The sequence below is a fragment of the Salmo trutta genome, chromosome 30, assembly GCF_901001165.1.
Source record: "Salmo trutta chromosome 30, fSalTru1.1, whole genome shotgun sequence".
Taxonomy (NCBI): domain Eukaryota; kingdom Metazoa; phylum Chordata; class Actinopteri; order Salmoniformes; family Salmonidae; genus Salmo; species Salmo trutta.
The window spans coordinates 13,904,404-13,916,539 of NC_042986.1; the positions used below are offsets into that span (position 1 = coordinate 13,904,404).

The following is a 12,136-nucleotide window of genomic DNA, read 5'->3' on the forward strand; positions in this document are numbered from 1 at the left end:
CAGCAGGTGCAGTAGAGAGGGGGTCGAAACAGCAGGTCCTGGACAAGGTAGCACGTCCAGTGAACAGGTCCGGGTTCCATAACCGCAGGCAGAATAGCAGAAACTGGATGAGCAGCACGACCAGGTGGACTGGGGGCGGGGACTGCCAGGGGTCATCAGGCCAGTTAGTCCTGAGGCATTGTCCTAGGACTCAGGTCCTCCAGGAGGGGAGAGAGAAAAGAATTCGAGAGAGAGCATACTTAAGATCACACACAGAACACCAGATAAGACTGGAGAATTACACCAGATAGGACAGACTATCCTGCCGGCATAAATACTGGGGACGGGGTTCGAGGACACAGGCCCGTCCAAAGTTACCCTCGGACAGCATTTCACAAGCATTGCCTTAAAAATGGATAATACTTTTATACTGTGAGATATTGTACTTTTGTATTCTGGCCTCTATTCTGTGTTGTGGAATTGGCTATGCATAAGCCTTTACAGATTTGGTGGCCAGGTAGTTGTGTACTGTTCATTGTAAATAATCATGTGGATGTCAATAAATTAATGATATTGTAAAATCCCACTTCATATTGAGACATAATTTCCACCAGTGGAAAGCCCACTCACCTGTTACTGTAGAAGGGGAATACTGAGAGGAGCATAAAGCCCTAGAAAGATGGTGGTACTGAATGATGCATTGTCTGTATGAGTTGTACTGAAACTGCTATACATGAACAACAGGGGGTGCAATACACCTTTTATGTGGATATACAGTATTTCACAGTAAGCATACAGGTAACCCAATTTTGCAGTTACAGTAGTCTCTGGTGAGGTGGGTTTCCTCCAACAATAACCTGCCATCAGAGAAGACTTATCTTTCCCCACCCATTTTTATGAGGTTCTCAAGCTACTCAGGGACAGTTACCTAGAATCCCCAAAGTTTTCCTGATGAGCAAGAGCAGAGGTTCACAAAATTATTTCCAAACTGAATAATGTATTTTTTTTCTTCTTTTTCACATTTTGGAGAAATATCTAGTTTCATGAGTTGTGGTTTCTTAAAACACTGATAGCTGCATATTCCTGGATGATTCTATGTGAAACTTCAAGGGTACTTCTGATATGCTTCAGATAACAACCTATACTCTGAAATTCAGTTAATAAATGACACAGTCCCCCTGTATTTAACAGAATGCTGTTGATGGGAATAGTTATAAATACTGGCGTTGTTATTTTTGCATGTTGTAATTCAAAGGCATGCATCATAAAATCACTGGTTGTGGAAAAAAAAGTGGAAGCAGAACCACTGATGACCTATTTGACCTGATGACCTGTTTTTTGGGTAAACCTGGATATTCATCATCAAGTAATGTGGTTGTAAATGGGGGTATCAACATGTATCCTGGAGGTATGGCTAATTGGTATTATTATGCTGTATATTTATTTTAACTAGGCAAGTCAGTTAAGAACAAATTCTTATTTACAATGACGGCCTACCCCGGCCAAAACCGGACGACGCTGGGCCAGTTGTGTGCCGCCCTATGGGACTCCCAATCATGGCCGGATGTGATACAGTCTGGATTCGAACCAGGGACTGTAGTGACTCCTCTTGCACTGAGATGCAGTGCCTTAGACCGCTGCGCCACTCTGGTATTTTCTGGTATTTAGGGACAAACACCCAATGCTTTGACTAACTAAAATGTTCACCTTGACAACCTTCAATATTACCACGTTTCAGAATAGATTGTCATCCTGTTAGCTGCTGCAGGGATGACCATTGATGTTCTCTTGATAAGTATGTGAATTGGACCATTTTCCTGTCAAACTGCAACGAGTACTTTTGGGTGTCAGGGAAAAGGTATGGAGTAAAAAGGACATTTTCTTTGGGAATGTAGTGAAGTAAAAGTAGGCAAAAATATATAAAGTAAAGTACAGATACCCCAAAAAACGACTTAAGTATTATGTTTTATTATTTTTTATTGAGTACTTTACACCACTGCCGCTCACTCATTATAACTTTATTATTGGGAAGCTGTTGTGCGGTAAGATCCGATTCTGATAATAACTGACATGCACCATTACAGCCAATCCTGAACGAACAATGGAATGAGCATGTTTAGGGATTTCCTGGTTACAACAAAAGGTGAGTTTCTAGCTAGATTGTAAGGAAAGTTTCATCTAAAATGCTAAATGTCATGGGTTAGCACCTATTCACATAATCTAAATAGATTTTGCAGATTAATTTTAGTTTTCACGGCACAAACAGCTGTTGTTATTTAGCTACAGTAGCTAGCCAGTTTATTGGTGGAGTTAGCTTGCTAGCTAGATAGATTTTTAGCTAGCTAGCTAGTTAGTTAAAGCAGCAATCAGCGGTGGAAACAATAACAAAGCGAACTCCCCACCACTGTTTCGGTATAAAGCAGGTGTATGGGGCTTGAGAATTGTAAACACTCGCAAATTCAAAGACAGGACTGACCATCCATGATATCAAAAGTATACCCTTACGAAAAAGTTTGCAGTATAACTGAAGTACGTATTTACAGTATTTTTTTTACTGCAGTAATTTTGCAGTGTAACTGCTGTACAGTATCTGCAATACCACAGTTGACTGCATTTACTGCACTTTTTTGCAAGGGTAGTTTTAACCATGTTTATTATGCAATACAGTGTTTGTTTACATTTACTTAGTTTACAAACATTGGAGTAAAACAAGCGTATATTTTGGGTTCTGATGGGGTACGACAGTTGAACTAAGGCATTTGTAAGTAATATTTTTCAAAAATCAATGGGTACATGTAAGTATGAAAATGGATGTAGGCACTGCAGATAGCCCATTTAACTCAAAGAGCTAGCTGACTTCTAAATGACCGACTGTAGTCACCAAATCAGGACTAAAGTGGCATGAGCTACTCAGTCAGATGAGTTGACGTTAGACCCACTTGCTATATCCACAACAAGATATTAGCTCGTTTTCGTAGTAGTTAGCCAGTCTGAGGGAGGGATCATGGCTGTGGGGATCAGTGGCAGAATTCTCAATTTCTCAAATACACTTGGATTGGAATATATTTTTTTTTTATACAAGCCATGAAATATGTACAGTATATTGATAGCTACCTACCCACGATAATAGGATGCAGTAACAGATGGTCACTTTACCTGACCTAGTGGTATACTGGAAAGAGAACTAGGCCACTAGATTTCTACTTCCCACTTGACATCAATGTTCTATATCTGACATAGCCTACCTCATCTTCTCACATTGATCTGTGAAATGAGTAATTGAGGGAACTGTGAAATATGCAAATGATGTACTCATTCTCTTTTTGTTTAGTACAATTTTCACAGAATTGAATTCTAGATCTTATGTTATTCATATACCAATACAAAAATCTGCTCTTTCAAATTTTCCATTTAACGTCAAACTTCAATTCTAGAAATGAATAGGAATTTCCCAAGCCATAGGCCTAGATCCCGTAGATTCCTTTCCTGCATTAAGCTTCCATGTTTTCTGTATCAAGCTTCAATGTCCAATGACCATCATTTGTAATCATCCTTTGTTCCCTCAGGATGAATGTGGGTGTGGCTCACAGTGAGGTGAACCCCAACACACAGGTAATGAACAGCAGAGGGATCTGGCTGGCATACCTACTGCTGGTCACCGTGCTGCACGTCTTCCTGTTGAGCATCCCCGTCCTCACAGTGCCCCTTGTCTGGACCCTCACAAATGTCATCCATAATCTGGTCAGAATAAGTATTTATAGTTTGTTTTTTGTTTTTCCAATCAAATGTAGGCCTCATTTAACTATATTTTAGCCCCTCTTTTTGATAGATATAGCAATTGAAGTTATTGGATCCCCATAATTTTGAACATTAGAGTAATGCGGACTTGTGTTATGACATTGTAATGACTAATAAGTGTGTCTGTAGTAGAGGTCGACCGATTATGATTTTTCAACGCCGATACCGATTAATCGGCCGATTTTTTTTTATTTATTTTTATATATATATATATTTGTAAAAATGACAATTACAACAATACTGAATGAACATGAACCCTTTTTATTTTAACTTAATATAATACATAAATAAAATCTATTTAGTCTCAAATAAATAATGAAACATGTTCAATTTGGTTTAAATAATGCAAAAACACAGTGTTGGAGAAGAAAGTAAAAGTGCATGTAAAAAAGCACTAAAATATGTGCCATGTAAAAAAGCTAACGTTTAAGTTCCTTGCTCAGAACATATGAACATATGAAAGCTGGTGGTTCAATATTCCCAGTTCTTCAATATTCTCAGTTAAGAAGTTTTAGGTTGTAGTTATTATAGGAATTATGACGCGTCGACTATTTCTTTCTATAACATTTGTATTTCATATACCTTTGACAATTGGATGTTCTTATAGGCACTTGAGTATTGCCAGCCTAATCTCGGAAGTTGATAGGCTTGAAGTCATAAACAGTGCTGTGCGTCAAGCATTGCTAAGAGCTGCTCGCAAACGCAGTAAAGTGCTGTTTGAATGAATGCTTACGAGCCTGCTGCTGCCTACCACCGCTCAGTCAGACTGCTCTATCAAATATCAAGTCATAGACTTAATTATAATAAACACACAGAAATACGAGCCTTTGGTCATTGATATGGTCAAATCCGGAATCATTTTGAAAACAAAACGTTTATTCTTTCAGTGAAATACGTAACCATTCCGTATTTTGTCGAACGGGTGGCAACCCTAAGTCTAAATATTGCCGTTACATAGCACAACCTTCAATGTTGTGTCATAATTATGTAAAATTCTGGCAAATTAATTACGGTCTTTGTTAGGAAGAAACACAGTTAGCAACGAGCCAGGCGGCCCAAACTGTTCCATATACATTTGAAGTCGGAAGTTTACATACACTTCAGTTGGAGTCATTAAAACTCATTTTTCAACCACTCCATAAATTTCTTGTTAACAAACTATAGTTTTTGCAAGTCGGTTAGGACATCTACTTTGTGCATGACACAAGTAATTTTTCCAACAATTGTTTACAGACAGATTATTTCACTTGTAATTCACTGTATCACAATTCCAGTTGGTAAGAAGTTTACATACACTAAGTTGACTGTGCCTTTTAAACAGCTTGGAAAATTCCAGAAGATGGCATGGCTTTAGAAGCTTCTGATAGGCTAATTGACATCATTTGAGTCAATTGCAGGTGTACTTGTGGATGTATTTCAAGGCCTACCTTCAAACTCAGTGCGTCTTTGTTTGACATTATGGGAAAATCAAAAGAAATCAGCCGAGACCTCGGAAAACAAATTGTAGACCTCCACAAGTCTGGTTCATCCTTGTGAGCAATTTCCAAATGCCTGAAGGTACCACGTTCATCTGTACAAACAATAGTACGCAAGTATAAACACCATGGGACCACTGTTTGGCCATAATGACCATCGTTATGTTTGGAGGAAAAAGGGGGAGGCTTGCAAGCCGAAAAACACCATCGCAACCGTGAAGCACGGGGGTGGCAGCATCATGTTGTGGGGGTGCTTTTCTGCAGGAGGGACTGATGCACTTCACAAAATAGATGGCATCATGAGGATGGAAAATTATGTAGATATATTGAAGCAACATCTCAAGACATCAGTCAGGAAGTTAAAGCTTGGTCGCAAATGGGTCTTCCAAATGGACAATGACTCCAAGCATACTTCCAAAGTTATTGCAAAATGGCTTAAGGACAACAAAGTCAAGTTATTGGAGTGGCCATCCCAAAGCCCTGACCTCAATCCTATAGAAAATTTGTGGGCAGAACTGAAAAAGCGTGTGTGAGCAAGGAGGCCTACAAACCTGACTCAGTTACACCAGCTCTGTCAGGAGAAATGGGACAAAATTCACCCAACTCATTGTGGGAAGCTTGTGAAAGGCTACCCAAAACGTTTGACCCAAGTTAAACAATTTAAAGTCAATGCTACCAAATACTAATTGAGTGTATGTAAACTTCTGACCCATTGGGAATGTGATGAAAGAAAATAAAAGCTGAAATAAATCACTCTCTACTTCTATTCTGACATTTCACATTCTTGAAATAAAGTGGTGATCCTAACTGACCTAAGACAGGGAATTTGTACTGGGATTAAATGTCAGGAATTGTGAAAAACTGAGTTTAAATGTATTTGGCTAAGGTGTATGTAAACTACCGACTTAAACTGTACCCTGACTCTGCTTACACTGAACGCAAGAGAAGTGACACAATTCCCCTAGTTAATATTGTCTGCTATCATGCATTTCTTTTAACTAAATATGCAGCTAAAAAAATATATACTTCTGTGTATTGATTTTAAGGAAGGCATTGATGTTTATGGTTAGGTACATTTGTAATGATTTTCCTTTTTTCGCGAATGCGCTTTTGATAAATCATCACCTGTTTGGCAAAGTTGAATTAGGCTGTGATTCGATGATAAATTAACAGGCACCACTTTGATTATATGCAACGCAGGACAAGCTAGTTAACCTAGTAATATCATCAACCATGTGTAGTTAATTAGTGATTATGTTAAGATTGATTGTTTTTTTATAAGATAAGTTTAATGCTAGCTAGCAACTTACCTTGGCTCCTTGCAGCCACAAGGTCCTTTTGATGCTGCTCAGGTGGTCAGCCTGTCAAACAGACTCCTCGTGGATTGCAATGTAATCGGCCATAATCGGCATCCAAAGAGCCGATTACCGATTGTTATGAAAACTTGAAATCGTCCCTAATTAATCGGCCATGCCGATTAATCGGTCGACCTCTAGTCCACATCCTTTTGTATATATAGTGTATGTGTGATCTGTCCACCACAGGTGATGTACTTGTTTCTGCACACGGTGAAAGGAACTCCTTTTGAGACACCAGACCAGGGCAAAGCTCGCTTACTCACACACTGGGAACAGATGGACAACGGCATCCAGTTCACATCCTCACGCAAATTCCTCACCATCTCACCCATTGTACTGTAAGACAGAACATTTGTGCATACTAGTATTATCCATCCGCTTTGGAGCAAAACCTTTATTTAGTTTTTTAAAGTTTTTCTTATGGCTTGCAATGATAAATTAACGTAGACGAGTAAGTATTGAATTATTGCATTCTTGTTATCAGCATTGAATAATAACCCTAAACCATCTGTTAATTATTCAGGTATATTCTTGCCAGTTTCTACACCAAGTATGATGCCACGCATTTCCTGGTCAATACAGGCTCTCTCCTCAGTGTCCTCCTTCCAAAGCTGCCCCTGTTCCACGGAGTACGAATTTTTGGGATCAATAAGTACTGACACAACTAGATAGTATCAGATGTATGTTTTATTTATGTGTAGTTCACTTCTAAGGTCCAGAGGCAGAAGTGAAGAAGACATGTTCGGTAACTTTGAGCTGTTTTGAAGGAAATTGTTGTTTTTATTGCACAGTTCATGTTACCTCTCTGACCAAAAACAAAGGATGCAAAATGCGCTGAACACCAAGCAATATGATTAAGAGTTACTGAGTGGCCTCTGCTTTATTTCACTATTCATTTTCATTATTTGATATTCAATGTGCATGTATCCTCAAACCATTCTTCTCTCTTTGGTTGGATAACATGTATTTGCCATTTTTTTCTAGAAAGAGCTTTAATGTGAACTTCGTCACCTTGAAAACTGTCTTCATAATTACTTGCATTTGTCTACACATTGGAATGTGTGATTAGAGAGTTTAGAAAGGTGGCAGCCATACAAATGGAATGGTGGGCACCAGTATGTTTGTGGTGCCTTAAAGTTTTCAGTTGGCTGCCACATTCTTTTCATTTAGTTTGGTGACCAATCCATGTGAAGACTCTTGGATATACATTGCCATGTGAGCATTCTCAATATGTGATAGTGCCTAAAAATAAATGTTCCAATGTCATGTTTGATTCTTCAGCCTAAATCTAAATACTTCCTGTGTTTGTTTGGAAATTTGGGGTACATCCTTACCATTTTGTACACACACACAAGTGCACTGTGCAGCAGATGAATTACACAAGACCAAGTTTAATTATTGCATTGATTGTTCTCATCTAATCCCACAATGTTCCTTTTGTAATTCCTTGGATGGTGTGGGTTTTGAATGACATGAGGGAAACCTAAGGGGAATGTTCAGCAGTGAGGAACAGCAACACAGGAGTATAGTAACATTGTGCAGGAGTGAGGGGTCGGACCATCATGTAAATTCTCAGATTGCCTGTGTGGGGAATCTGGGGAACTCCACACACTTTACATGAGGCCTATTACATTTCCTGTGATGTGCTGATAAAACAGAGGGATTTCCGCCTGAGCTATGACCATGTTTGCATTTCAGTTATGAGGTGTCTCCCTACTGAGGTGGTGTGTTTGCTCTCCTGGGGGAAGTAGTGGAAATGGTGCCCTGGGTAATAATTTGACTACGCTGTAGAATATGCCAATCTGTTTACCTGGGAAGCACATGCAAATGATATAGTAGCTCCATCATCAGCTGTCAGACTGCAGAAACGAATATGGGGGTGACTGACTTGCACCTACTGTCTGGAATGCAAACAACATTTGCGTGACCTTTTCAGAGGTAGAAGTGAAAAGCAAAAGTGTTGCACCACCTGGCTAGTGAATTGCAGCCTCTGATCTGGTGGACTCACTAAACACAAATGCTTCGTTTGTAAATTATATCTGAGTGTTGGAGTGTGCCCCTGGCTATCCGTCAATAAAAAAAAACTAGAAAAGTGTCCCGTCTGGTTTGTGTAATATAAGGAATTTCAAATGGTTTATACTTTTACTTTGTCTTTTGATACTTAAGTACATTTGAGCAATTCCATTGACTTTTAATACTTACGTTTATTTAAAACCAAATACTTTTAGACTTTTACTCAAGTAGTATTTTACTGGGTGACTTTTACTTGTACTTGAATCCTTTTCTCTTAAGGTATCTTTACTTTTACTCAAGTATGACAATTCAGTACTTTTTCCACAACTGGTGAGCAGGCAGAAAAAAACAAATATGCATAATGTTTGGGGGGAGAAATAAAATACAAAATAATGCTTTTACTTATGTATTACCAGTACGTCAGTGTGCTTTTTAATTCAATGTCTTCAAAAGAGTTCTGCCCATTCAGTGAAGGAATGAGTCATAAACCAAACTTCCTTGTATACATTAGCTTATGTGCACCGAGTGCAAGTTCCTTTTTTGGGGAAAGTGAGTACAACATTATTTTTTGACAGTTTGAATTACTGTCAACATTACGTAATCATTATTTGAAGGAATTGTAGTCAGCATTACACGTCTACCCACAATAATAGACATATTGAAGTATGGGGCAACAATAGGAAGCTGTACACCTCCATAAAGAATAACAGGAATGTTTTAGGAAAGCACAGCTTCCTTCTTAAGTAGCGTAGTGCTTGACTGCAGTTTGAGAAATCCTGTAACAGCCATTAGAGATTCCTTGATGACCTCCCTAGCATAGATTATTAGCTGTTGAATAATATTTATTATTATAGTAGATCAGGGGCAGACTGGGAAAATAATTTGACCCTGGCATTTTATCACCACCAGCCCACGTCACTGCGCTTCCAGTGGGGGTTCAATAGAGATTAACTACATACATCTGTATGTGCACTAACTAATATCATAGGCTAATTAAATTGGGGTTCAACACCTGAGGTGGAAACACAAAACACAGTTGTAGGCTACTACCCATGAGACCTATAGGCCTATTCCCTCACAATGGCCGGTTCACAATTTGCGTACATGCCGCTCCATATCTCAAAGCCATATAAAATATCATGATTGTAAAATAATTGCAATTGAGCTGAATATCGAAAGTTGATAAATACAAATTATACCTACAGAAAGATTAAACCCTCCACTCTTCGACAGGGCCAAGGGTACGAAGCTTCCTAAGCTGTGTTTTTCCCACAATTGCATTTTTAAATGTTATATGATCAGAACAATTTTCTCTCAAGCACATGGGAGGAGAGGAGAGTGCCTCGTTCATCACAGCAGCAGGCCCCAGCAAGGGCACAGGCACAGGGGCAGGGCATTCACTTTCATTACATGAATCCATGAGGATAATAGTTTTTGACCAATTTATAGTTTTAGCCGCCCCAAAAATAAGACATTTTGAGTGAGGTGACAATGTAGAATGTGCTCTTTCTAGGTTTGTAGGCACCCTTTCCGTTTTTTACGATCCATGATCTTGGCTGTCTAACTGATGACAGAGTCTGAGCAGGTCTCTTTGCTAATGCTGCATTTGACTGAATGAGTTTGTATGACCTCAGCTCAGCCTATCAGAACACCGGCCCGGCCCATCTTGGTAGGGGAGCCGGCCTTTGCCCATTGATCAGCTAAATGCTCATTATATACTGAACAAAAATATAAACGAAACATGTAACAATTTCAAAGACGATCCCACAGGTGAAGAAGACCGATGTGGAGGTCCTGGGCTGGCATATTTACGCGTGGTCTGGGGTTGTGAGGCCGGTTTTACGTATTGCCAAATGCTCTAAAACGACATTGGAGGCAGCTTATTGAAGACAAATTAACATTTAATTATCTGGCAACAGCTCTGGCGGACATTCCTGCAGTCAGCATGTCAATTGCACGTTCCCTCAAACTTGAGACATCTGTGGCATTGTGACGTGTGACAAAACTTCACATTTTAAAGTGGCCTTTTGTCTCCAGCACAAGGTGCACCTGTGTAATGATCATGCTGTTTAATCAGATTATTGATATGCCACACCTGTCAGGTGGATGGATTATCTTGGCAAATGATAAATGCTCACTAACAGGGATATGAATAAATGTGTGCACAAAATTTGAGAGAAATACACTTTTAATGCTTATGGAAAATGTCTGGTATTTTTTCAGCTCTAGAAACATGGTACCAACACTTTACATGTTGCATTTATATTTTTGTTTAGTGTAGATTAGAGCAACAGAGAAATTGCTCAAAAAAACAAACCAAAAACATATTTTTCATTGTTTTATTTTTATCAGCAACAAAAAAATTGGGAGTGTGTGTCAATTTTGACCAGCCCAGCCAACTATAAAAATGGTCCAGCCTATCTGGCATTTTCCAGAATTGAAAGGTGGTCAATCCACCCCTACAGTAGATGTAAGGGCAAAAATAGACACGTTATTGACACAACAAGAGTTAAAAGTTAAAAGTTGTTTATTTTTTTAAGCAATTTAACACGTGGAAAATGATATCCAATAATAAATACATTTTGTTTAAAAAATATTACATAACAGATAAATAGGTGTTAACATAAATTAAATAAGTAAAATAAATAAATATGTAAAAAAATATGTTAAGTTACTTCACAAATTCATACGTTTGATAAATATACTAATATGGATAGATACATATATAAATACATTCCTAAATATAAACAACTGTTCCAAAGTGGAACACAGGCAGATATATAAGTGTGTTAATGAAATGTTTATGAAACATTGCAATAACATACAACACCACAAAAGTTACTTGTCATTTCAGACTATTTTGACCAAATTGATCGTACAATGAATGTAGATGTCCATCTACTACTAAGTTGTCTAATACTGAAACAGATCACAGATGATGAATCAATTGTGGCCTGCTTCGGAGCTATAGATACAATATTTAGGCGAATCCACTATGTGTTTTGCAGGATCACCAGGGGCAAAGACCCGAGCCATGAGGATGGAGAAGGAGAACAGCTTCTCAATATTGTCACGGCACAGTCCTGGCTCTTCCCAGCTCTTCACTTCCTGCCACTTCTCTTCTGAATGAGGATGGGGCTCCTACAAGACAATTAAGAGTAAGGATATGCAGTCCCTCAATTAATAAGTTATTGAAATATGATTCTGTAGATTGAGACATCAGTAGGTTCAGACATCAAATACACTGGACTTACCTTTAATTCTAAAAGGAGTTCTTTCACTACTGTGTTCACCTTCTTTCCAGTTTTTGCACAGTTATTCTTGAACTGACTAATTATCCCAAATACTGTACTGTAGTTCTTCAGAGCAAAAACCATCTTCTTAAGACAAGGCTTAGGTGGATCATGGTAAAAAAGACAAAAGGTGATTAATCATCTCAGTTTTGTACACTTGGTGTTGTGTATTTGTTTCTCAACCAATTAACATTTGTGTCTGACCGGATGATAGAATTGG

At 38.6% G+C, this 12,136-nt stretch overlaps 1 protein-coding gene across 2 annotated transcripts; it reads left to right on the forward strand.

The window, feature by feature from the left end:
- Nucleotides 1–2,045: 2,045 nt before the first annotated feature.
- LOC115168016 (ORM1-like protein 2) lies at nucleotides 2,046–7,883 on the forward strand. Of its 2 annotated transcripts, none has more exons than XM_029722861.1 (4): nucleotides 2,046–2,122; nucleotides 3,546–3,720; nucleotides 6,797–6,948; nucleotides 7,134–7,883. In XM_029722861.1, exons 2-4 carry the CDS (start codon nucleotides 3,547–3,549, stop codon nucleotides 7,267–7,269), a joined length of 462 nt encoding a protein of 153 aa, XP_029578721.1. In that variant the 5' UTR covers nucleotides 2,046–2,122; nucleotide 3,546; the 3' UTR covers nucleotides 7,270–7,883. The 2 variants fall into 2 exon arrangements, with proteins under 2 accessions (XP_029578721.1, XP_029578722.1); XM_029722862.1 differs by lacking the exon at nucleotides 2,046–2,122 and adding an exon at nucleotides 2,366–2,508.
- The last annotated feature ends 4,253 nt before the right edge of the window (nucleotides 7,884–12,136 follow it).

Coding starts and splice junctions, on each gene's coding strand:
- LOC115168016 (XM_029722861.1), top strand. CDS start 3,547: ATGAATGTGGGTGTGGCTCACAGTGAGGTGAACCCCAACACACAGGTA. Junction 3,721..6,796: donor CAAATGTCATCCATAATCTG/GTCAGAATAAGT, acceptor TGTCCACCACAG/GTGATGTACTTGTTTCTGCA. Junction 6,949..7,133: donor ACCATCTCACCCATTGTACT/GTAAGACAGAAC, acceptor TTAATTATTCAG/GTATATTCTTGCCAGTTTCT.